This window comes from Papio anubis, chromosome X (assembly GCF_008728515.1).
Source record: "Papio anubis isolate 15944 chromosome X, Panubis1.0, whole genome shotgun sequence".
Lineage (NCBI taxonomy): Eukaryota > Metazoa > Chordata > Mammalia > Primates > Cercopithecidae > Papio > Papio anubis.
This window is the reverse complement of record NC_044996.1, coordinates 51,702,061-51,729,569: the sequence shown is the minus strand read 5'-3', so window position 1 is coordinate 51,729,569 and position 27,509 is coordinate 51,702,061. Positions and strand designations below refer to the sequence as shown.

Here is a 27,509-nt window from a genome sequence, read left to right as displayed (position 1 = left end):
GCTGAAAACTGAGTGAGATGCCCAAATCCTCATGGAATTTTGGGGAAGGTACTAGGTTAGTAGTGAGCTGACAAGGTATAGGTAAGGTAGAGGTAGTAAAGTTGGGTGAACTAAGTCTCAGAGGAGGTCTTTTTCTATACAAGGGTGAAAGAGTGGTAACCTTGGAAGTGTCGATAGAAAGTAAGGATGCAGGATGCTTATCCCTGCTGCATGTCTTGTGGTGCACAGGTGTGGTTGAATGACAAGTGGTACGTCATTGTCTCTCTCTTAACCTTTGACATCTCTCTTAACCTCATATTGTTTCTATTCTTAAACTGACCAAATTGCAATACAAATGAATTCTGTATTTAAACATACTTTGTAAAGAATAGGAAATAAGAAGATATGCTTTCTCCTTTCCTCTAATAGCTCAATGGACTGAGTTCTTCCAGGCAGGGACTAAGCCTTTTATAACCCAAGTACTTATTAAAGTACTTGCCATTGAAATAGCAAAAACTGCAATTACTTTTGCACCAACCTAAATATTTGACAGGCAATTTTAAAATAATTAATATATATGAGTTTTTCCTTTCTACATGTGATTAAAAGAGAATGTCAGATTTCCTATAATGCTGGAGTCTAGGGCAAGTGATTGTGTAACACTCATTTCATATTCAACATGATAGTGTTGCTAATAGTTCATATCCTTAAGCGTATGAGGTAACACATTTTTTATACTGAAAATTGCTATTCTCTGGGTAGCATATGGCAGACATGGTCATAACATGTATTCTTTCTTTTAAAAAAAGAGTCCAGCCAGGCATGGTAGCTCACACCTGTAATCCCGGCACTTTGGGAGGCCAAGGCGGGCAGATCACCTGAGGTCGGGAGTTCGAAACCATCCTGAACAACGTGGAGAAACCCTGTCTCAACTAAAAATACCAACTTAGCCGGGCGTGGTGGTGCATGCCTGTAATCCCAGCTACTCGGGAGGCTGAGGTAGGAGAATCGCTTGAACCCGGGAGGCGGAGGTTGCAGTGAGCCGAGATCATGCCATTGTGCTCCAACCTGGGCAACAAGAGTGAAACTCCGTCTCAAAAAAAAAAAAAAAAAAAAAAATCCATATCTAAATTCATGCTTATTAAAAATATGTTTAGATTCTTTCTCAAACCATTTCTAAGTACAGAAGAGGCAATATGGAATATGCTGTAGTTTAGACTTTAAAGTTTAGAGTCATGACTACAAAAATACAAATTTTTGTTTAAAGAAAGTCTTTGCTCTTGTTGCTTTCTCTAGTACTATTAAATACTTTATTTTTTCACTTTCCTGTTATTTAGAGAAGGTGTTGGCAAACCTTTTCTTAAAGGGATAGATAATACATATTCTGAGCATGAAGGCCATATTGTCTCTGTCGCAGCTATTCAAGTCTGCTGGTGTGGTGTGCAAGCAACTGTGGACAATAATAAATTAATGAATGTGGCTGTGTCCCAGTAAAACTTTAGTTACAAAAACAGGTAGACCATGGTTTCCTGACCCCTGATCTAGAGTAAGACCTCAACAGATGGACACTGAAAATGAAATGGTAGAAGGGAATCTGTCATTCAATAATTTAATTAGCAAATTGAGTGCATGCTATTTGCCAAACTGAAGACTAAGCTGTTAACTAAATTCTTGTATATATACTGACTGGAATATGAAGCATCATTGAAAATGATAATTTTGAACAATAAACAACATGGGAAAATGGTTTGAAATAGGAAATCAGGATAAAAGTTTCAAGTTTATGTCTTAATAAGTATGGGCCAGGTACAGTGGCTCATGCCTATAATCCTAGTACTTTGAATCAGGAGGGTCACTTGAGACCAGGAGTTAGAGACCAGCCTGCGCAACATAGTGAGACTTTGTCTCCACCAACTAACAATACATACATACATAAAAATATTGAAAGGAATAACAAAAATTCATGCATTCCTTTCAATATTTGTATGAATTTATACAAATAGATGGATAGGATAGATGGTAGAAGGATGATAGGTAATTCTGTTTTTCAAATTGTCTGCAATATCTTTACATTCCAAAAATACCTAAAAAATGACCTAATGAGATGCTGATTAAAACTATTGTTTTTTTTATCACTATATAGTAAGAAAAAGAGACTCTTCGTAAAACTATTGTTCAGTGAAGTCCTGAAGGTTTTTTACTTAATCAGTGTAAGATTGACATTTGAGGAAAATATGTTGCCCCTCTGTTCAAGACATATTATCATTTCTCTTAATTTTTTTTTTATGTTTTAACAGTGCCCTTATGTTTGCCATTTGTTATATTTACTTACCAAAAAAGAGAATGGTGAGTATTTTCATTACAGTTGTATTGCACATTGTGGAATTAGCATTTGTATTGGCCTTTATAAAGTTAAAATAACTATTAGCATTAGTTATATGACAGAAGTCATTTTGTGGAAATTGCTTTTTAGTACTTTAAGAGCATCTGCTCAATGGCGTAACTGAACAGGGTATTTATTTTCTTGATATGTTATAAGAAGAAACTGTATGAACTGCATGGTGGTTAAATATAACCGATTTCTTTTTATTCTGAATCCAAATGCATGGTACCTCTTTCCTTTATGTTTTCTAGTCAAACCATTTCGTGTGAGAAAACTGCTTGATCTTCAGGCCAAAATGGTGAGTACTGAAAAGACCTAAGACCTGCCAATGTACTATGTACCAGGTACTGAGCCAGGCATTGGGAATACAAAATCAAATAACTGGATCTTTTTTTTTTTTTTTTAAAGACAGGGTCTCACTCTGTTGCCCAGACTAGAGTGCAGTGGCACGATCTCGGCTCATTGCAACCTCTGCCTCCCAGGTTCAAGCGATTCTCCTGCCTCACCCTCCCGAGTAGCTGGGATTATAGGCACGCGTCACCACACCCGGCTAACTTTTGTATTTTTTGGTAGAGACAGGGTTTCCGCATGTTGGCCAGGCTGGTCTGAAACTCCTGGCCTCAGTGATCCATCTGCCTCAGCCTCCCAAGGTGCTGGGATTACAGGCGTAAGCCACCGCACCTGGCCTATAACTCAGTATCTTTAAGGAACTTATTTTCTGGGGAGCTCAGTCAACAAAATGAAAAATCGGAATCAGACTTGGGGTCAAGGAGGAGTGGTGATGCTTGAGAGAATTATTTTATTTTATTTTTATTTTATAGATGGAGTTTCACTCTTGTTGCCCAGGCTGGACTGCAGTCGGGCGTAAGCTCACTACAACCTCCACCTCCTGGGTTCAAGCAATTCTCCTGCCTAAGCCTCCTGAGTAGCTGAGATTACAGGTGCCCGCCACTATGCCCAGCTAATTTTTTGTATTTTTAGTAGAGACAGGGTTTCATCATGTTGGCCAGGCTGGTCTCGAACTCTTGACCTCATGTGACCCACCTGTCTCAGCCTCCCAAAGTGCAGGGATTACAGGCATGAACCACTGCACCCGCCCTGCTTGAGATAATTTTTAAGGGATGAATAGGATTTAAGTAGGCAAAGAAGGGAGAGAAGGGCATTCCTCCCAGAGGGAACAGCATGAGCAAAGACATGGAGATGTCAAACAGCAAACATTGTTTAGGGAGCTGGGTTGGTATGGCTGTAACAGTAAGTGTTAGGGAGTGGTCATAAATGAATTTATATTTTGTATGGATGTGATCTGGGAAAGCTTTTTTTTTTTTTTTTGAGATGGAGTCTTGCTCTGTTGCCCAGGCTGGAGTGCAGTGGTGCGATCTCAGCTCACTGCAACCTCTGCCTCCTGGGTTCAAGCAGTTCTCCTGCCTCAGCCTCCTGAGTAGCTGGGACTACAGGCGCACACCACCACGCCAGGCTAATTTGTGTATTTTTAGTAGAGACGGTGGTCTCATCATGTTCGCCAGGCTGGTCTCAAACTCCTGATCTCAGGTTATCCATCTGCCTTGGCCTCCCAAAGTGCTGGGATTACAGGTGTGAGCTGCTGAGTCTGGCCTAGGAAAGCATTTTAAGACATTATCTTCTGGAAGCTTAAACTTCAGTATATTCTCTGACTGTTATCTCTGGTCCTTACAGCTCTCTTGCATTGTTATTTCCACTTTACCTGCCAGGTCACAGAAGTCTGTGAAGCTTTGGATATGAAACAATAGGAAGTAATAGTGGCCATGCCTAACTGGAGCCTTCATGGCCTACCTATAGGCATTTATTGAATGAAAGACACAAACACAGAACACATTTGTGCTTCTGCAATGTGAAGTCTCCTCTTAGTGCAGTTCAATGATTATTCTTTTTTTATAGCCTTCTGTTTTAGTTCCATGGGTACAATTATTTTTTCTCAGTTCTCTGAAGATATTATTGGTAATATTTTTGTCCATTTTGAATTTTATTTTACATTAATAGAAATTATGAAAAAGATATACCTTTTCCCATGTTACAGCAGAACGTTTCAATGGAATAAGACAATTCTTACCATAATAAAAGATCTTAGTACCCGGGTGTGGTGGCTCACACCTGTAATCCCAGCACTTTGGGAGGCTAGGCGGGCAGATCACAAGGTCAAGAGTTCGAGATCATCTTGGCCAACATGGTGAAACCCCGTCTCCACTAAAAATACAAAAAATAGCTGGGTGTGATGGTGGGCACCTGTAATCACAGCTACTTGGGAGGCTGAGGCAGGAGAATTGTTTGAACCCGGGAGGTGGAGGTTGCAGTGAGCTGAGATCATGCCAGCCTGGGCAACGGGGCGAGACTCTATCTCCAAAAAAAAAGGTCTTGCTGATTTGTATGAGCTGAAACACAGTGTATGTTCAAGTTAAAAAATGATTTATTAGATGATTGTCTAAAAATTTATAACAGAGACACTAAATGTGTGGTTTCATTACTACCACTCTATACAGTACATCACTAAGTTATTCCATTATCAATAAGTACCCATTTATAAAGATGCATACATAACATTGTTTTGGTTAGCTGAATTTTGATGAATTTGGGTAAGTCGAACAATATCAAACCAAGAAGGCATAACCATGTTCATATGTAACCTAACATGCATGATAGTAACAGGCATAGTCAACATATGTGAGGAAATACATCGGATGTGTGAATTTCTGATACCTGCCAAGGCATATATCCCGTCTATCCCCATCCATGCTCCATAACTCCCATCTATGAAGGAAACAAAACCACAAAAGTTGTCTTTCTGGTGGCAGGCATGAATGGTAGGAAGTGGGGCATTTTCCTATATACACTAGGCCCTGTCCAGAGCAATCTTTAGAACAAGAAGGGGGAATTAGGTCTCATCCTAAGGGTTGGTTCTCCCTCTACCAGGCATGAGCCTGTGTGTATACACTTTGGGCTGTGATTTTTTTCTGTTTCAAGCTTTGTCTCTGTTTCCTCATAGTTTCTGTTTTTAGATTGTTTGGTCTTTCATGGTACTTTTTACATTTAAATTTTATTTTAATTTTTTTTTAGAAACGGGGGTCTCACTTTGCACCCAGGCTGAAGTGCAGTGGCATGATCATGGCTCACTGACACCGTGAATTCCTGGGCTCAAGTGATCCTCCCTCCTCAGCCTCTAGAGTACCTGGGACTACAGGCATGCACCACCAGACCTGACTGATTTTTAAATTTTTTGTAGAGACAGGGTCTTTCTGTGTCACCCATGCTGGTCTCAAACTCCTGGGCTCAAGCAATTTTCCCGCCTTGGCCTCCCAAAGTGCTGGGATTACAGGTGTGAACCACTGCTCACCAATGCTTGGTAAAGCTTAATTGTTCATATTTAAAAGTAAAACAGTAACATGATGATTGGAAACTTGCGTGTATGAGCAGGACTTGTTCATTGTAGGATCTTGATGTTTTGTTGAGGATCCTCCCAGATGACTATGTTAATATTCTCAAAGCAGAATTCTCCTGTTTCCTGTCTTATGGGGTTGCATAGTTGTACGTAGAGAATCAAGTGTATATGTGTGTGTGTGTGTGTGTGTGTGTGTGTATTTATAATATTATAGGGAATTGGCTCATTTGATTATGGTGGCTGGTAAGTCCAAAATCTACAGGATGGGCCAGCAGGCTGGAGACCTAGGAGAGCTGATGTTCCAGTTTGAGTTAAGTGGCAGTCTACTATAGAACCAGGAAGAACTGCTGTTGCAGATAAAGTCTGAAGGCAGTCTGTTGGACATTTTCTTCTTCTTTTAGGACCTCTTCTATTCAGGCCATCAACTGATTGGATGACACCTATCCACATTGCAGAGGGCAGTCAATTTGCTTTACTCAAAGTCTACTGATTTAAATGTTAATCATATCCAAAAAACCCTCACGGAAACACCCAAAATAATGCTTCTCCAAATATCTAGGCAGCCTGTGGACCAGCCAAATCAAAACTTAAAATTAACCATCTGATATGGTTTGGCTGTGTCTCCACCCAAATCTCATCTTGAATTATAATTCCCATAGTCCCCACATGTCATGGGAGGGACCCGATGGGAGGTAATTGAATCATGAGGGCGGTTTCCCCCATGCTATTCTTGTGATAGTGAGTTCTCACAAGATCTGATGGTTTTATGAGGGGCTTCCCCCTTTGCCCAGCTCTAATTCTTTTCCTTCCTGCCATCATGTGAAGAAGGATGTGTTTGCTTCTCCTTCCGCCATGATTGTAAGTTTCCTGAGGCCACCCTAGCCATGCGGAACTGTGAGTCAGTTATATCTCTTTCCTTTATAAATGACCCAGTCTCGGGCAGTTCTTTATAGCAGTGTTAGAATGGGGTAATACATCATCACAGGGTATAAACCTAGCTACTGGTACTCTGAGACCTGAGCACTAGAAAGCAGTGAGAAATGGTCTTGGTATCCTCCCTTGGCTGTGCCTAGTATCCAAGTCCAGCTTCATTTTCAGAGAGTAAAGCCCTAATGTTTTGCCAGTATAGTGAAGGAATTTGGGATTCTAACTGCTTCTTATATAGCCTTTCATGCAATACTCCTGTTTTCTGGCCCTCTTGCATCCCCACTTTTTAGAGGTATCTGGTCCCTCAACTCATGATCCTTTCTGGGAGTTGTCAAGCAAGAATCTGATTTTTTTGAGGCTTTTTCTGTTTACACCTTAGATTTCATTTTATCTATTCTGCTAACTTGGTTTCTATTTGGCCATCTTCATTCTAGATTCCAAAATCTTATTTAGATTTCTTATATGCTGTTGTCTCCTCTCTTGTTCTCTTTGAACTTGTAGTTTGCTTTATCCTTTTTCATTCTTATTTTATTTATTTATTTATTTTTTTGGAGATGGAGTCTCACTCCGTCACTAGGCTGGAGTGCAGTGACGCGATCTCAGCTCCCTGCTACCTCTGCCTCCCAGGTTCAAGCCATTCTCCTGCCTTAGCTTCCCGACTAGCTAGGACTACAGGTGTGCACCGTCACACCCGGCCTAATTTTTGTATTTTTAGTAGAGATGGGGTTTCACCATGTTGGCCAGACTGGTCTCAAACTTCTGACCTTAAGTGATACACCCACTTTGGCCTTCCAAAGTGCTAGGATTACAGGCATGAGCTACTGCGCCCAGCCACCTTTTTCATTCTTTCACTGTCTTTTAAATGGGGCTTTGGGAGAGCCCAGAGTTAATCATATGTTCAATATGCCATTTTTAACTGGAAATCTCCCTTCCCTCTTTTAGTATTAACTTTTTAACAAAAAAGATAGTTTTAATTAACTAGACTATAAGTTCTAAAGGCCTCAGCACAACTAAGTATTCTCTAAAAAGCATTCTAGCTCAAAACAAACACTCTGATACTCATTACTAATGGGTGTACAGAGGTTAGGAGATATTTTCAACATAGATAAACTGGGTCATTTTGGTTTTTTAATACATTTAATTTCAAGAAGCTGTTATAAAATGGAAATATTGTATTTCTAAGCCTCGTTTGCTGCCTTACTTTGTACAGTACTCGATTCAATAACATTTTAGCATAATAAAACAATTTGGTTACTTCCTTAGAATTCATTTTAGTGGTATGCTTTCTCTGGATAGCTAGATGTATAAAACAGGTATCTAGCAGTAATCCCTTCTTTCATTGTGAAATTAGTGCTTTTGTTAAAACTTGTTTCAGTTATATCAAAGCTGCTTGATTATGGCATACCAATTGTAGTTTCCTGGATAATTTTCCAATAATTATAATAATCAGGTATTAGCTTTTCTTTTGGTCCTATCTCCTTGAGGTCTAAATCAAAGATGAGTAAACTTTGAGTCCTGAGTATGCTACCAGTGAGAATAAGCTATGCTATGCTAGTAAGCATGACTGGTCAGCCTAAGGTATAGGAAGAGAAGAGAGAAAATACAAGGAAGAAGTAAAGTTGGAAAAGGTCGTAAGAGAGAAGATCACAGTTTGGAGAGAGTTGTTTTATGGTGGTTGACTTAAATGTCTGGTTACTCATTCCTTGATATTTGATAGCATCTTCCTATAGCTATATCTCATAGTGAAATTATGGTCTGAATATACTTTTTTCCTTCTTATTGGCATTTGTTTCCTCAGTTTCTTAATAGTCACAGAATTGAAAATGGAAAACTTATTTTATTTCAGGGAATGCAGCCTCATCTCCAGGCTTTGTTGTCGCTGTATAAGTTCTTTGCTCCTGCTCTGATTTCTGTATCTTTGCCTGTAAGGAAGAAGGTAAGGGATTAAAGAGAGAAATCATATTGAGATTGAAATATGTTATTTTTGGTAAAGTTAACTTACCGATTTCAACTAAAATACTGTTTGGGGAAAGTTTTTTTTAGGTGATTGGCACTTCGTGTTGATCCCATTTGGTGTATTTAATAGATTACTAATCAGAAAAAAAAATGCATTTGTATGAGTGTAAAGGATTTCATAATATGTTTTCAATAACGAGGAGTTTTAGACTTTATGTTGCTCCAATTTATGGGTACCTACTCTCTTGTACTTTATATCCAAATTTATAGATCTATTTTAAGAATTCAGAGAATCTATGGAAGATGGCTCTGCTTGCCGTGAAGCAAAGAAACCGGGGACCTTCTCCAGAACCTCTGAAGTTGATGTTGGGTCCAGCTAATGTTCGTCCTCTAAAAAGAGTAAGTATCTAAAGCTGAAACAACTTGCATTACTTTCTTTTATTAAATCCAAGTAATAACCATTCAGATCTTAGAGGAGATTATAGATATTTAAGTACATGTCAGTTACCCAGGATTCTGTGTAAGCCATATTCAGATTCCTTTAATTGAAACACATTAACAGCTGCTTTTATATTTATGGTTTGTAGTCTGTTTAGTCCATTGATAGATTGTTTTATTATCTTTCTTTAGAAGTGGAATTCTCTCTCAGTTATACCAGTGCTCAATTCCAGTAGCTACACTAAAGAATGTGGAAAAAAAGAGATGAGTCTTTCTGATTGTCTGAATAGAAGTGGATCATTTCCACTAGAACAACTTAAAAGCTTCCCCCAACTTTTACAGAATATCCATTGCTTAGAGGTATGTGACTGGACCATGTGCTTCTTTGCATTTTCTATTTGAATTTCATAGCCTTTTTTTTTTTTTTTTTGAGATAGGGTCTTACTCTGTCACCCAGGCAGTGGCGTGATCTTGGCTCACTGTTACCTTGAACTCCTGGGCTTATGTGATCCTCCCACCTCAACCTTCCAAGTAGCTAGGACTGTAGATGTGCATCACCATGCCTGGCTAATTTTTAAAACAATTTATATCAGGCTGGGCATGGTGGCTCACGCCAGTAATCCTAGCACTTTGGGAGGCCGAGGTGGGCAGATCACTTGAGGTCAGGAGTTCGAGACCAGCCTGGCCAAAATGGTGAAACCCCATCTCTATTAAAAATACAAAAATTGGGCTGGGTGCGGTGGCTCATACCTGTAATCCCAGCACTTTGGGAGACTGAGGCAGGCAGATCACCTGAGGTCAGGAGTTCGAGACCAGTCTGACCAACCTGGAGAAACCCCACCTGTACTAAAAATACAAATTTAGCTGGGCGTGGTGGCGCATGCCTGTAATCCCAGCCATTTCGGAGGCTGAGCAGGAGAATCACTTGAACCTGGGAGGCGGAGGTTGCAGTGAGCCGAGATCACGCCATTGCACTCCAGCCTGGGCAACAGGAGCGAAAGTCCATCTCAAAAAAAAAAAAAAATTAGCCTGGCTTGGTGGTGCATGCCTGTGGTTCCAGCTACTCAGGAGGCTGAGGCACGAGAATCGCTTGAACCTGGGAGGCAGAGGTTGCAGTGAGCTGAGATGGCGCAACTGCTCTCCAGCCTGGGTGACAGAGTGAGACTCCATCTCAGAACAAACAAACAAAAAAATTATTTTAAAAATATGTTGCTCAATCTGACCTCAAACTCCTGGGCCCAAGTGACCCTCCTGCCTCAGCCTCCCAAAATTTTGGGATTATAGACATGAGCCACCATGCCCAGCCTATTTTTGTTATATATTTTCTATATGATGATTCCCTTATCCACTTTTCAGATACTTAACTGTTGATCGGTTGTTCTGTCATTGCAGCTGCCTTCTCAGATGGGCTCAGTGCTAAACAACTCTCTGCTGCTTCACTATATTAACTGTGTCAGAGATGAGCCAGTCTTGCTGAGATTTTATTACTGGTTGAGTCAAACATTACAAGAAGGTAAGAATTGAGTGAGGATGGACCAAGACAGTTAAGAAATGGGTTTCTTTTATAAGGGTGCCAAATTCTAGACAACAGGAGCCTTCATATGCTGTAATTATGTCTGTGGTAATCATATATTTAGAGCATGAATGTTTCTGTTGTTGTAATTTCAAGGGAGTAAGAAGGGAGAGGGATTTTGTTAAGGAAACACTGCTGGATGGCCACCAAAACTCACTGGGTGGCTCTACTTTGATGACTATCACAATCCAAGGATTCTTCATCTTTGTATGTCCAGAAACTTGCTGTTAGGCCCCCAGAGTCATCCCGTTAATGGTAATGAAACTCAGAGGAGACTAATGTATAAGCCAGAATGTCAGCTTATTATAAAATTAATTATTTCTGGTAAGCAAAATGCTCATATCTGCCAACTAGAATATCCCCTCTCTGCTATCAGCATGTATGGGAGCCAAATTTGTCATTAGAAGGTTTCTTAATTATAGAATTAAAGGAAAGGGCAGTGAGAAGTCTTTCATCCAGGCCATAGTAAAGCCTGAGCATTTCATTCCTCCAATGGTGGGGGGCGGTGGGGAGGGGCAGGTATATTTCTCTAGAGATAGTATTTCTTTTGACCAAATTGAGTGTTTCTTTACTGGATACTGGATAAGCAACTCCTGATTCTTCTGGTGGTTAAAGTTGCTTTTAGTTGGTTCCAGTCCAATTCTCCTTCTTCTGCTCTGAAGAATATGATATAGGTTATTAGATTTCCACCTACTAAATTTCTGTCACTCTTACATTATACCCAGCCTACTCTAATTGAAGTTTAGGGTATTCTAAAATTTTTAATTCAGATGTTTATACTTTCTTCGATTGATTGCTATGTGATATAAAGCTTATCATATTCGTTATATGTGAATTCTCTCCATTTCTATAACCTTTTCCCTATATTTACACTATAAACTTTTCCCTATATTACTAAGTTGTTGAGGAATATCTCACTATCATCTCCATGTATCTGTTCCAGTCTGCATCATGAGTTAGCTAGGATGTATGAGACTTATGGCTTTTTTACTTTGTCACTTGTCACTTTAGTGATAATTATGTTTTGTGCACTTTTTTATTGTGGTACAACTAGATGCTTATATTTACTGTTTCTGCTCTAGAATGTATTTGGTATAAGGTGAATAATTATGAACATGGAAAAGAATTTACCAACTTCCTGGATACTATCATCAGGGCAGAGTGCTTCTTACAAGTAAGATTTCACTTGCTTCTTCCACTCTCCACCACTCTTTACTAAAATTTATTTAGATATCCATTGAAAACTTTTTCTTGCCTGGCTGCAGTGGCTCACACCTGTAATCTCAGCACTTTGGAGGCCAAGGCAGGTGGATCACTTGAGCGCAAGAGTTCAAGACCAGCTTGGGCAACACAGCAAAACCCCATCTCTACAAAGAATACAAAAATTAGCCAGGCATGGTGGCATGCATCTGTAGTCCCAGCTACTCAGGAGGATTAGGTGGGAGGATCACTTGAGCTCAGGAGGTCAAGGCTGCAGTGAGCCATAATTGTGCCACTGCACTGCAGCCTGGATCACAGAGTGAGATCCTGTCTCAAAAACAACAACAAAAAACCTTTTTTTTTAGTATCTGACATCTTTTGTAAATAATATTTGTTCAGTTTGAAGCTCATTATAGATAAAACTGAGTTGGACTTTTATCTTTGCACTGTTAGATTTAAAGAAAGAATATGTTGTATTATGCAAATAAAAGGGGAAAGCCTGTAATTTAAGAGAACAAACTGAAGATGTAATTAAATGTATTCAGTTAATTAGTAATGTAAATTTCATAAGGTCACGACTTATATTCTTATAATCAAGAAACGTTTTTTTGAGCATCAAATAAGTTCCAGCCAATGGACTCTTTGGTCTGGGTAACCCTGAGCTGTATTTTAAGCTGCAGCTTAGGTATCAGCACCATCAAGAAACCTTCACTTATTGCCCAGTGTGGGTTAGCTCCTCGTTCTATGTGCTCCCATGGCTCCCTGTGCTTGCCTCTATCGTGACACTTTTAGCATCCATTTTTTCCACTCATTATGAGCTCCCAGCAGGCAGAAACCATGTCTTAACTTTTCTTCATGTATAGATGTTCAGCTTGATTGATAAATGTTTGTGGAATAATTCTTTGTTTTTTTGTTTTTTTGTTTTTTTTTGAGACAAGGTCTTGTTCTGTTGCCCAGGCTGGAGTGTACTGGCACAATCATGGCTTACTGCAGCCTTGACCTCCTGGGCTCAATTGATCCTCCCCGCTCAGTCTAGTTAGTAGTTAGGACTACAGGTGTGCACCACCACTCCTGGCTATATTTTGTTTGTTTGTTGTATTTTTTTTTTTTTTTTTAATAAAAACGGGGATTTACCACGTTGTCCAGGCTGGTCTCAAACTCCTGGGCTTAAGCGTTTCTTCTGCCTTGGCGTCCCAAAGTGCTGAGATTACAGGTGTGAGCCATCACACCCAACCCAAGTTTTAGGGATTTGGTGTGAAACCATTTAATTGGAAGCTGGGTGCAGATGATGGTAGTGAGTATAGCAATTTAGGTTGATGTTTACGTTTCCTACTTGGGAAGATGGATGGCATTCACTGAGAAAAGAAATATAGGAGGAGCAGGCTTGAAAGGAAAGATGTTTCACTTAAGAGAGTCCTAATGGGACATCAAAGCAGTCATATCCAGTACGCAGTAAAATGGTGAGTCTAGAGCTCAGGAATGAGATTTGGGCTAGAGATACAGATTTAGGAACCCTCATGTTAAAAGTGGCTTTAGCTATGATGTGGATGAGATTGTACAGAGAATTCATGTCATGAAAAGAAGGTCTGAGGATAGAGTCCTGGTGCATGTCACTGTGAAAAGCTTAGGTGACAAAGGGAAAAAGGGAAGTCCCAGATCCTCACTCTGGTGGAAATATAAGCAACCTAGACATTTGAGCCTCTAAAGATGGAGCTGCCCAGAGTTAGGATTTGGTCTATGGCCTCTAATGAAATTCTAGCCCTATTACATAATATTGTATACATTTTATTGACTGTTCAAATTACTGCATGTATCCCAAGATAGTACATTTTATTTTTTAAAAAAATTCTATAACTTTTAACCTTCTTTCCAATTGATAAACTTTTATGGTATTTGATAACTATATTGATAAAGATGGTAATGTATGCAAATACTAATCATCTCATCCTTTTCCGAGGAAGTCTGGCACCTAACCTAAGGCTTTTATTATATTCATGACAAAAAAATTAGTCTAAGAGTGAAGCAACTATAACACAAAATAAACTGGTTGTTTAGAGTGTAATTTTATGACTGAAGAGTTCCATATAAGGATTTACTATTCACTTGTGTTACAGGAGGGGTTTTATTCCTGTGAAGCATTCCTGTATAAGAGCCTTCCTCTCTGGGATGGCCTTTGTTGTCGGTCACAGTTCCTTCAGCTTGTGAGCTGGATTCCTTTTAGTAGCTTCTCTGGTATGTATCATGAAAATTTGGAGTCATTTAATTCAGTGTACTATAATTGAATGGATTTTGATAAATCTTTTTTTTTTTTATTCCTAGAGGTGAAACCACTTCTTTTTGACCATCTAGCACAGCTCTTCTTTACATCAACCATTTATTTCAAGGTAACAAAAACTTGCCTTGCTTAGATTCAATAGGATGTATTATTCTATTGCTAGTGGTACACAATTCCAAACTGACATTACAGCAATGGTTTTATAACAGGATTTTCTTGCACCTGGGCTTTGAGATGCTGCATCACTCAACTCAAAGTTAATGCACAGAATGTTCCTTTTTTAAGGCTGTGTTGCATAGTTTTCCTGACCTGTTTCCACTTGTAGCAAATGACATAGTGAACGAACAAGTGGCAGACGCATATTAATAGAAACAAACCGAGAAATACTTAGTTTGATTGTTGTGGTTTATATTTTTGTAGACACATTTATTCATTTCAGAAATATTTTTTGAGCACCTACTATATACCCTTTTTGACACTGGGAATATAGTAGTGACCAAAGCAAACAAAACTCCCCATGGCATTCATGTTCTATATTTATAATAATCATCGTTTTCTGCTAATAAAATTGTTCCAACATTATATATGTTACTATTTTGGGGTGGTCTCCAAGAAGACCAGTATGGCTTCCAGAAGTTCTACCTGAATGAGTTTGAGAGCCACTTTCTTATAGAATGGTTATTCCTATTCTAAAAGAGGGGCAATTAAGTAATGTTTCTTTTATAACTTTTTTTTTTTTTTTTTACCTTAAATCACTTACTGTTGGCCACATTGACAGGAAACATGTTGTCCTGGTTAGTGTTTGTCATAATTGAATGGCACTTGCTTAATTACCTATCACATTAAGTTGGATTTGAGGTCTATTTATGTTAATTGTAACTTTTACATCCTGACCAATATCATCTTCACATGATATCCACACCAATTCTCCCAGCTAATAAATTTTCAGAGACTTCAGTTTGAAATTTTTTTTTTTTTTTGCAATTCTCTCTCAATCTTCTAATTGGGTTATTCTTTGTTTCTTCTCTTATTCTTCCACGCTAAAGAACTGTTTAAACATTAGGCTGGACCTTAGGAAATTGCCACTTCTTGTACGTCAGAGGTGGTTAATGATTGGCAGTTTGCGGTTCAACCTAATATGCATATACACATTCATACACATGTATATTTGAGAGTGAGAGGAGTGGGGAGAGGAAGGAAGGAAGGGAGGGAACAGACGGCAGGCTAAAAGCAGAACTCAGGGGAATGCACAGTATTTAATTCTCAGGCCAAGAAGGAGGACAGTCTGAAGGAATCTTTTTTTTTTTTTTTTTTTGAGACGGAGTCTCACTCTGTCGCCCAGGCTGGAGTGCAGTGGCCGGATCTCAGCTCGCTGCAAGCTCCACCTCCCGGGTTCACGCCATTCTCCGGCCTCAGCCTCCCGAGTAGCTGGGACTACAGGCGCCCGTCACCTCGCCCGGCTAGGTTTTTGTATTTCTTAATAGAGACAGGGTTTCACCGTGTTAGCCAGGATGGTCTCGATCTCCTGACCTCGTGATCCGCCCGTCTCGGCCTCCCAAAGTGCTGGGATTACAGGCTTGAGCCACCGCGCCCGGCCTGAAGGAATCTTAAGAAATTGCCAGAGGTATAAAAATAACCAGGAGAATAATAGTTCCAAGGAAACAAAGGGAATATGGGATATCAAAAAAGAATGAAGGAATGATGTTGCTAAGTATCCCAGGAAGGTTCAGAAGGATACGGACAAAAAAAGTTTCTTTTAGAATTGACAATACAGAGGTTTTGGCTTCCTTAGTGAGTAGTTCCAATGGAACAACTTCTAGTTGTTAAGGTGGGATATGGAAATGTATTCAGAGGAGGTAGAAGTCAGATTGTGTGGGTTGAGGAGTGAGTGAAAAGTCAAGTCAAGACAATGAGTATAGAATATATTTCAAAATGTTTGACCAAAAAAAAAGTTGTAGAGAGAGCTATAGGGGGACTATGAACCAGGGGAAGTTGTTTGTTTGTTCGTTTGTTTGTTTTGCCTCTAAAATGAGAGAAACGTGAGTGTGTTTATAGAGAGTCAAAGGAGCCAGTGGAGAAGAGGGAGAGGTTGAAAATGGAGAAAAGATTGGGGATAATTGATGGTACAAGGTTCCAGAAGAAATATGAAGATATTGGGTTAAAACTAGGTAACGAGATTTACTTGAATGGGTGGTTAGGAATTGGGAGGCACCATTTATCCTCTAAGACTGGAGCGAGGATGCATGGATAGGTGTATATATAGATATATTTGTAAAGTTAGAAGAAAGGGCAAGACAAAGTACTTTGTGGCTAAGAATGTTAAATTTCTCAAAATAAGAAGCATGATTTACAGAATAGAATTAAGTAGGACACTCCAGGAGGGCATTAGCTGCTTAGGACAGCCAGGAAGAAAAAAGAACTGGTTAAAGACAAGTAAAAGGATTATTGAGCGTCATTAAGAGCCCAGCAGAAGTTGGTGATCATAAATTTGGAATGGCGCCAATCTTTGCAGTTGTGTGTTTTCTTCCACTTAGATATTGGAGAAGAGAAAGCAAATTATGAGATTGAATCAGTTTGGGTTTTGCTGGTTGAATGGAGTACAAAAGAGTTGTCATCAGCTGTGTGGTCTAGTCTAGATAGGAAAGTAAGGCCAGGAGAAGGCTGATAAACCTGAAAAAAGAAGTTAAAAATTAAGGAATTGGCTGGGTGCGGTGGCTTGCGCCTGTAATCCCAGCACTTTGGGAGGCTGAGGTGGGCGGATCACTTGAGGTCAGGAGTTTGAGACCAACCTGGCCAACGTGGTGAAACCCATCTCTACTAAAAATATAAAAATTAGCCGGGCGTGGTGGTGCGTGTCTGTAATCCCAACTACTCAGGAGGCTGAGGCAGGAGAATCGCTTGAACCCGGGAGGTGGAGGTTGCAGTGAGCTGAGAGTGCACCACTGCACTCCAGTCTGGGCAACAGAACAAGACTCCGTCTCAAAAAAAAAAAAAAAAATAGGAATTAAGGGGCTGAATATCTCTGATGTTGAGAAACAAGAGTAGCTATAGTTGGAGTTGAGTCTGTGAGAAAGCTGAAATAGGAAGTTATAACAAAGAAAAAAATAATAGATTTTGGTGTGGTTCAGTTCAGGTTATGACAGAATCTAGTGTATGGCTGTGGGAGTGGGTAACTAAGGTGGAGTGAAGGTGAAGGTTATTTGATTCAAAGTCAAGGAACTGTGAAGCTGAAATGTTAGGGGGATCATTTGTATGGTCACTGGTGTAACTGAGGTATTGATGGCAGGACACAATGCAGAGTTCTAAGGTCCTCAATGAATCTGGATAAGATTCCAAGTGATAGACAGCAGAGATATGAGAAGATAAAAAAATAGAGGGTAGTGTAGCTGGATAATACGAACAAAGGAGAAAGGGTTTTTTACACAAGGAAGGAGGAATAATGGTTTGGAAATAGGGTTGAAGATAACCTTTTGTGTTGTGTTCAGAAAAGCAAGGGATAGCAGACTCATGAGAAAAACTGACTGTAGCAAAATGCAATCAAATATTTAGCCTAACAAATTCAGCTTTTAGTAGTAGTTTGACTAATAAGATTCTTTCTGTAGCTCACAAATTATTTGTAAACAATCTTAAGGCAATGGAAAAAAAAAACCATAATATACAAAAATCAAATGGATCCATTTCTTAGATGGAGTCTCACTCTGTTGCCCAGGCTGGAGTGCAGTGGCGTGATCTTGGCTTACTGCAACCTCCGCCTAGTGGGTTCAAGTGATTCTCTTGCCTCAGCCTCCCCAGTAGCTGGGATTGTAGGTGCCCTCCACCACACCCAGCTAATGTTTTGTATTTTTTTTTTTTTTTAAGACGGAGTCTCGCTCTGTCACCCAGGCTGGAGTGCAGTGGCCGGATGTCAGCTCACTGCAAGCTCCGCCTCCTGGATTTACGCCATTCTCCTCCCTCAGCCTCCGGAGTAGCTGGGACTACAGGTGCCCGCCACCTCGCCCGGCTAGTTTTTTGTATTTTTTAGTAGAGACGGGGTTTCACCGTGTTAGCCAGGATGGTCTCGATCTCCTGACCTCGTGATCCGCCCATCTCGGCCTCCCAAGGTGCTGGGATTACAGGCTTGAGCCACTACGCCCGGCCTGTTTTGTATTTTTTAGTAGAGACGGGGTTTCACCATGTTGTCCAGGCTGGTCACGAACTCCTGACCTCAGGTGATCCACCTGCCTTGGCCTCCCAGAGTGCTGGGATTATAGGCGTGAGCCACCGTGCCCAGCCTGTATATTATCTTTTAAATTAAATCTAATTTCCTTCTTAAAGTAGGATTTATTTCTGATTTTATATTTACCTTCTCAAAGAGGGGGCTTATATTCTGCTCCACATTAGCAGTGGGAAGCTTGGTATAGGGCAGTGCTTACTTCTGGTTGTTAAGGTGGGATATGGAAATGTATTCAGAGGAAACAGTGTCCTGGTTTGGTGGTGAAAGAGAGCTAGGATATGATTAAGGTAAGAAGACAGAAAAAGCATACTTTGTAGAATATGAAGGAGTATGTTTAGGTTACCACAGAACAGAGGTTCTGGATACTGCAGTTGAGAGATTTGGCAAGGATGGGATCAATGAAAGAGGACAAGAAGCATAGAGACAAGGAAGAGTAAGTGACTAAAGGGGCTTACATATTGGGAAGTGACTAAGGGTAACAGGAATGTGAAATAAGGTAGAATTAGCTAAACAGTAGTTTCTGAGGCCTGTAGTAACTAGTTATTGCCTTGTTGTATAACTTGATTACCCAGCTCTGTCTAATAAATGAATAGTATTTTTAAAACCTATTAAAATATTTTCACATTTTCAGTGTGTTTTGTATGGGTCTAGTCAGTTATACCTATCAGCAAATAATTTATTTTCACCGGAGAATTTTGCATGGGAAAGGCCCCACACATCCACACTAATGTTGTTATATTTATTTAGGAATGTTAATTTTTCAATCTGTCCTTATTGATTTATCATTTTCCATACAGTTGCAAACATAGTGGACATAAATTAAAAAATCGGAATACATAATTAACATTGCATAATAATTTGCATGTTTCCACATAGTCGTCATAATGTTGTTAATAGTGGCACTGTAGTCCTTAGTACCATAATTTATTTAGTAATTTATTATTTCTCTCTCCCTTTTAGAGACAGGATCTTGCTCTATTGCCCAGGCTGGAGTGCAGTGGCATAGCTCACTGTAACCTTGAACTCCTGGGCTCAAGGGTTTCTCCCACCTCAGTCTCACAAATAGCTGTGACTACAGGCGTGTGCCACCAAACCTGGCTAATTTTTAAAGTTTTTGTAGAGACACGGTCTCACTATGTTGCCCAGGCTGGTCTCGAACTTCTGGCTTCAAATGATCCTTTCATCTCAGCCTCCCAAAGTGTTGGGATTACAGGTGTGAGCCACCATACCTGGCCTCTATTATTATTTCTAATTTCTTTTGTCGGAATAGATAACAGTCTTGAGCATCTTCATAATATAGGTTTTTTTCTTAAACTCTTCCCTTGGCATACATTTATAGAAGTGAGATTACTGGATGAAAAGTAAGGTGCTGTTCCTTAGCTAATGGGATGTACACTGCAAGTTCTTGGAAAGAAGGAGGATGCAGTGAATGGAGTGCTTAAATAACAAGAGTCTAGCAGCCATGGGGAAAGAATTGGAGTTTGGGAGATGATACTAGAATAAGGTAGACTAGCTAGGAGGATAAAGTGACCTCAAAGGTGTGAAGGCCTGGTCTTCACAGTTACAGTGGGATTGGGAAGGAAATGAACAAGTAGGACATTTTGAAGAAAAAAAAAATTGATAGAATATGGTGACTGAAGATAAAGTGTAAAGGATGCACGATGACTTGAAACTATCCAACTTGAGATAGTAAATGAACTAGGGATATTTTGCCTGGAGGAGAAAAGGCTAAGATTTTCTGGTTCCCTTCCAATATTTGAAGGATTGTCACATGAAAGGAGATCTCTGTGGCTTCAAGAAACAGAGGTAGATATATGGCAGTATCTTGTAACAGTTAGAGCAGACTTATGATGGAATAAAGGACTTTCAGAGGTGATATATTTCTTGACAGTGAAGTAGGTCAGGCAGAGGTTTAATGGCTGTCTATTCAGGATATTTATGTAGAAAAGGTTCACATGTAGGGTAGAGCTGTGTTTCTCAACCTTGTTTGTTTGTTCGTTTGTGTGTATGTGTGTGTGTGTGTTTTTAGATGGAGTCTTGCTGTGTTGCCAGGCTGGAGTGCAGTGGCACGATCTCGGCTAATTGCAACCTCCGCCTCCCTGGTTGTAGCAATTCTGCCTCAGCCTCCCAAGTAGCTGGGAGTACAGGCACGTGCCACCACGCCCAGCTAATTTTTTTGGTATTTTTAGTAGAGACGGGGTTTCACCGTGTTAGCCAGGAAACCCATGTCTCAATCTCCTGACATAATCAGCCCGCCTTGGCCTTCCGAAGTGCTGGGATTATAAGCATGAGCCACCGCGCCCGGCTCAACCTTGTTTTTAAAAAGAAAACCAGCCGTAGGGCGGTGGCTCATGCCTGTAATCCCAGTACTTTAGGAGACTGAGGCGGGTGGATCATTTGAGGTCAGGAATTCGAGACCAGCCTGGCCAACATGGTGAAACCCCGCCTCTACTAAAAATACAAAAATTAGCTGGGCGTGGTGGCACATGCCTGTAATCCCAGCTACTCAAGAGGGTGAGGCCAGAGAATTGCTTGAGCCTGGGAGGCAGAGGTTGCAGTGAGCTGAGATCATGCCACTGTACTCCAGTTTGGGCGATGGAGTGAGATCCTGTCTCAAAAAAAAAAAGACAAAACCTGTGTCCCCTTATCGTCATGAACATAAAAACCTCATATCTTTTTTTTTTTTATTTATTAAGATGGAGTTTTGCCCTTGTTGCCCAGGCTGGAGTGCAATGGCAGGATCTCCACTCACTGCAACCTCTGCCTCCCAGGTTCAAGTAATTCTCCTGCCTCAGCCTCCCGAGTAGCTGGGATTACAGGTGCCTGCCACCACGCCTGGCTACTTTTTGTATTTTTAGTAGAGATGCGATTTTGCCATGTTGGCCAGGCTGGTCTCGAACTCCTGGCCTCAAGTGATCCTCCCGCCTCAGACTCCCAAAGTTTTGGGATTACAAGTGTGGCCACTGCAACTGGCCCCTCATGCCTTTCTTTAATGTGGTGACAGGGGTAGGGTAGGTGGGGAATTAAAGATTTTTTTTTTTTTTTTTTTTTTTTTTTGAGATGGAGTCACACTCTGTCACCAGGATGGAGTGCAGTGGCGTGATCTCGGCTCACTGCAACCTTTGACTCCCTGGTTCAAGTGAGTAGCCTCAGCCTCCCGAGTAGCTGGGATTACAGGCACATACCACCACATCCACCTAATTTTTGTATTTTTATTGGAGACGGGGTTTCTCCATGTTAGCCAGGATAGTCTTGATCTCCTGACCTTGTGATCTGCCCGCCTCAGCCTCACGAAATGCTGGGATTACAGGTGTGAGCCACCACACCCGGCCAAGATTTTTTTTTTCTTTTCCTGAGATGGGATCTCATTCTGTTGCTCAGGCTGGTGTGCAGTGGTGCAATCTTGGCTCACTGCAACCTCTGCTTCCTTGAGCTCAAGTGATCCTCCTGGCTCCGCCTCCTAAATAGTTGGGACTACAGGCACGTGCCACCATGCTTGGCTAATTTTTATATTTTTAGTAGAGACAGGGTTTCACCATGTTGCCCAGGCTGATTTCGAACTCCTTGACTCAAGGGATCTGCCCACCTCAGCCTCCCAAAGTGCTAGGATTACAGGCGTGAGCCACTGTGCACGGCCAAGATTTTTGTTTTCTTTTTGAGACAGCATCTCACTGTGTCGGCCAAGCTATAATGCAGTGCCATGGTCTCAGCTCACTGCAAACTCTGCCTCCCAGGCTCAAGCAATTCTCCTGCCTCAACATTCTGAGTAGCTGGGATTACAAGCATGTGCCACCACGCCCAGCTAATTTTTGTATTTTTAGTAGAGACGGGGTTTCACCATGTTGGCCAGGCTGATCTCGAACTCCTGACCTCAGGTAATCTGCCCGCCTCAGCCTCCCAAAGTGCTGGTATTACAGGCGTCAGCCACCACGCCCGGTCAAGATTTTTGTTTTCTAAATATAACATTGTATATACATACCTACCGTGTACCCACAAAAATTAAAAATAAAATATTTTAAAAATGATAATATACATTGTAATTTTGAATATCTTCAAATGATAAAATTCCTTGGTTGACACTGAAGTAGACTATTGTCTTAGATGATTCCAGAGTTACTTTCAACTAGAACATACTTCTAACCTGAATGTGAGTTGTCAAAAAGAATATTAATTGAACTGTACTCTGAGGTAGCAGTGAGCACTCTGTTACTGGAAACACTCAAATGATTAGTAGGCCATTATTTAGTAAGAATTTTTAAGAAAGGTTTGCTGTATTAGACTTTGGGATGGTATGGATTGCTTTCAAATTTATAGATATTATGGTTTATCATCATAAATGCCCTGGACAAATTTATGTCATCATTGTATGTTTTTGTATGTGATTGAGGCTTGGGAAATCGAGGCAAGGCCTGAGAAAAGAAAGACTAGAATTGCTTTTTTTTTTCAAAGTCACAGAAGGTATGATAAATTTTTATGACGGTCAAAAAGGTGGCAAATTGTAAGTGTAGACCACAAGGTAAAAAGGGAGAGGAATTCATATCTGTAGCAACTTCAAAAGTTCTCTGAGGGGGGATGATATAGATGCTGTTTTTATTTGATGATGTAATAGTTGTTATAAATGGAAGTAATTTAGAGAAAAGTCTGTTCTAGGCTGATAAGTTAGGCAGTCCTGTTGAGGTATGTTTCTTGTAGAGAAAATAGCAAAATAAACTTGTACGTGGCATTCGTCTGTCTTCTGAAGACTAATCATGTTGTAGAAGCAGCTGTTGGGTTCGAAATTGGATGTGGTCATCTCCATGGTCCTTTTCATCTCTAAGCCTCTGTTAGTTCTGAACACTGTTATGTCTGAATGATTTCATGAATCTTTTTTCGTTTTGTCCCCCTCAGTGTAGTGTTCTTCAGAGTCTGAAAGAGCTATTGCAGAATTGGCTGTTGTGGCTTTCTATGGACATTGACATGAAACCTGTTACAAACAGTCCTCTGTGAGTTATCTAACGGTCTTCCACAAGAGACGATCTGTATACAAATGTTTGCATATGTTTAATAGTGTGGCATGAAACCTAATTTTTTCATGTAAATGCTTAGTAGTACTTTTCTGGAAGACTTTTTTTGTGACTTTTCACTCTTCTTCCCCCACAATCCTGAAAGGAAGACTAATTCTCTAAGTTCCTATTATATAAATCAGAAAGCAACCCCTTATCTGCTAAGTGACTTCTTTCAAGAGTTAATACAAGAAAACACTAGAGAGCTGAGATTAGAATTTGCAACTTTGACTTTCATTCAGTTTAACTCATTTTATAAAATATATTCTTACATTTAAAGCCAATTTACATGACAGCTAGAAAAATCTGTAACGTAATTTTGCGTACAACTTTGTTTTTATGTTTCTGTGCTGTATTTTGGTTATGTGTGTTAATTTATCTTAACTTTGGCGTTTAAAATAAGAGCCCTAAGTTTTTGTTAAATGTGTGCTTTACCTTCGAAGTAAAAAAGACTAAATTTCAAGGAACGGCATAATCAGGTTGTTTTGACTCTTTCTACTTAAAATCTTTGCCTTCTCTTATATTCTTTTTTTTTTTTTTTTGAGATAGAGTCTTGCTCTGTCACCCAGGCTGGAGTGCAGAGGCGCAATATCGGCTCACCTCAACCTCCACCTCCCAGCTTCAAATGATTCTTCTGCCTCAGCCTCCCAAGTAGCTGGGATTACAGGCATGTGCCACCATATCCAGCTACGTTTTTTTTGTGTATTTAGTAGAGATGGGGTTTTGCCATGTTGACCAGGCTGGTCTCGAACTCCTGACCTCAGGTAATCCGCCTGCCTCGGCCTCCCAAAGTGCCGGGATTACAGGTGTGAGCCACTGCGCCCGGCCGCTTCTTCTAAATTCTATTATCAGTCACATTTTTTGACATTTGACAGACTACATTATAGAAAATTGCAAATATAATCAGAAGTAGAGAAAACACTGCAGTGTTACCCTTCTGTGTCCATTACCCATCTTCAACAGTTATCAACTCTTGGTTAACCTTTTTTCATCTATAATACCTTTCACCTTTCTCTTCAATTATTTTTAAGCAAAACTCAGCTCCCATTTCAACTGTAAAAAATGGTACTATTATGACACCTAAAAAATTAGCAGTTCTTTATTTTTCCCCCTTTAAGATAGAGTCTCACTGTTGCCCAGGCTGGAGTGCAGTGGGGTGATGATAGTTCACTGCAACTTCCGCCTCCTGGGTTCAAACAATTCTCCTGTTTTAGCCTCCCGAGTAGCTGGGACTGCAGGCGCATGCCACCATGCCTGGCTAATTTTTGTGTTTTTAGTAGAGATGGGGTTTCACCATGTTGGCCAGGCTGGTCTTGAACTCGTGACCTCAAGTGATCCACCCACCTTGGCCTCCCAAAGTGCTGGGATTACAAGCGTGAGTCACTGTGCCTGGCCAGTAGTTCTTAGTATCTTTAAATATCTAACCAATGTTCAAATTCCCCTTAGCTTCAGTTATAAATGGCTGGTGGTTAGCTTGGCTAAAAGATGAGCCCAGACTGATTTTTCTGTATGTTCTTATCCCCATAGTAGTTTCCTATTTTGGTAGGAGAATAGAGAATAGAAGCTTCTGAAGACCTGGAAAATTGTTTTTAATTCTTCATATTCATTATTACATTGTTTCCATATACACCTGATCACTTTTAGAAGGAAATGGAGCATTAGTGGGTAGTAAACATCTTGTAAAGCTGTGCTTCTCAAAATATGGTCCTTGGATCATCAGCATAACCTGGAAACTTGTTAGAGATGCAAATCTCAGGTCTTGCCCTAGATCTACTGAATTAAATCCTGGAGTTGGGGCCCAGTAATCTGTTTTAACACTACCATAATTCTGGTGCAAGCTGAAGTTTGAGAACCACTATCTTATCTTATCTTATCTTATCTTATCTTATCTTATCTTATCTTTGTGGTAGAGTCTCTGTTTCCAGGCTGAAGTGCAGTGGCACAATCTTGGCTCACTGCAACCTCCGCTTCCCGGGTTCGAGCTCTTCTCCTGCCCCGGCCTCCCGAGTAGCTGGGAGTACAGGTGCTCTCCACCACGCCTAGCTAATTTTTGCATTTTTAGCAGAGATGGGGTTCCACCATGCTGGCCAGGATGGTCTCGATCTCTTGACCTCGTGATCTACCTGCCTCAGCTTTCCAAAGTGCTGGGATTACAGGTGTGAGCCACTGTGCCTGGCCAAGAACCACTATTATAAAGAAATTCCACTTAAACTTTTAATCTCTTCTATCTAAATTACATTAAGAATAGTATGTTTGAAATTGCCTCCACCTTCCCCCACTCCCCACTATTTTTTTTGACACAGGGTTTTGCTCTGTCTCCCAGGAGTACAGTGACGCAGTCTTAGCTCACTGCAGCCTCGACCTCCCAGACCCAAGCGATCCTCCCACCTCAGCCCCTGAGCTCTGACCACAAGCATGCACCACCACGTCTGGCTAATTTTTTTATTTTTTTGTAGAGACAAGGTCTCACTGTGTTGTCCAGGTTGGTCTTGAACTCCTAGGCTCTCCTCCTGCCTTGGCCTCCCAAAGTATTGGGATCACAGGCGTGAGCCACCACATCCAGTCCAAAATTCCTCTCTTTTACTTGTGGTTCTGCCTAACCTGCATTCCCCTCTGTGGGCTGCTGAGCCTGGACCCATATTTATTCATTCTCTATTCCCCCAGATGGGCAAGAGATTTGACAAAATAGTATGTTTGCATCTATAATCTTTGGCCGACTTGCAATGTAAGTCTCTGGTACCCCTGAAATAGCTGCCTTACAATTTTCTGTATTATCTTTTCAAAAATCTTAGGATTCCTCTTTTATTAGTGTCATAAGTAAGGGAGACAATTTTAAAAGGAATCTGCTTTCTAAAGTTCTAAATAAATGGACATACATGTGGATAATTTGGTTGTCATATCAGTATTTGGCATTATATAGTATAGCTCAAGTTTTCACTTATTCTTTTTATTTAATAAATATAGGTATAATGCCGTATTTTTGTCATGTAACCATATGCCATATCACTGTCAAAAAGGGAGTAAATTGTAGTTATATATCATAAGAGAAGGGTAGAAAACTTCTCAACAGTGGTTCTCAAAGGGGAGACATTTCTGGTTGTCACAGTGACTGGGAAGAGGCTGCAACCATCATTTAGTATGTGGCAGGTGGGGATGCTCAGTGTGCTCCAGTGGGTGGGAAGTAGGAGGCAGTCCTGAACAGTGAATTGTTTCATCCAAAATGCCAATAGTGTCTTGTGGAGAAACACTTCAAAAGAGGCTGTGCTGAGCAATTGTCATTGTTTCAAATTATTTCAGACACAGTTGCCAAGTGCTACCAAAAATCATAGTTAAGATACAGTTATGCCTGTAATCCCAGCACTTTGAAAGACTGAGGCCAGCGGATCACTTGAGGTCAGGAGTTCCAGACCAGCCTGGCCAATGTGGTGAAACCTTGTCTCTAGTAAAAATACAAAAGTTAGCTGGGTGTGGTGGTGCATGCCTGTAATCCCAGCTACTCAGACTGAGGCACGAGAATTGCTTGAACCTGGGAGAAGGAGGTTGCAGTGAGCTGAGATTGCGCCACTGCACTCCAGCCTGGGCGACAGAGTGAGACTCCATCTCAAAAAAAAAAAAAAAAAAAAGGATATAGTTTTGCAAATAGCCAGCTGGCTATGTGTAGTTGCTCACCTATTTGAATGGTCTCCTGATCCTTCCTTGATTGCCTTGGCACTGAATTATCGTGGTGGGCAGTAGTAGAGTTATCATCATCTCTGAAACTCTAAGCTTATACATGTTCTTTTCCTTATGCATAACCATTGTTAACTACCTAGATAGGAGGGCAAAGCTATGAATTCAAATTTGTAAGTCTTTTCCTAATCCATTTAACATTGTCAAAGATTGAAGGACAGTGGTGAGTAGATGGATGGATTGAACTAATACCCATATGTGCTGTAAGAGACTCCATTCATTGATCCGGGGATAATATAAAATAGCCAGATCTGCTTTTTTACTAGAAGAATAAAAGATGCCAAAAATTTTGCTAATTCCCTTTTAGGGTTGAATTGAATTCAAGTGAAAAAATATATATATATAATGTATTTTTTTTTTTTTTGAGATGGAGTCTCACTCTGTT

The 27,509-nt window shown here is 40.4% G+C and overlaps 1 protein-coding gene across 1 annotated transcript in view; it reads left to right on the top strand.

Annotated features, from left to right (window-relative positions):
* Positions 1-27,509, top strand: part of CENPI (centromere protein I) — a 67,875-nt gene that overhangs the window by 20,682 nt on the left and 19,684 nt on the right. The window contains 10 exon segments of the mRNA XM_009197941.3: positions 2,277-2,325; positions 2,614-2,660; positions 8,545-8,634; positions 8,925-9,053; positions 9,285-9,452; positions 10,485-10,605; positions 11,748-11,839; positions 13,980-14,097; positions 14,185-14,249; positions 23,241-23,335. Coding sequence (XP_009196205.2) covers positions 2,277-2,325; positions 2,614-2,660; positions 8,545-8,634; positions 8,925-9,053; positions 9,285-9,452; positions 10,485-10,605; positions 11,748-11,839; positions 13,980-14,097; positions 14,185-14,249; positions 23,241-23,335 — 974 coding nt within the window.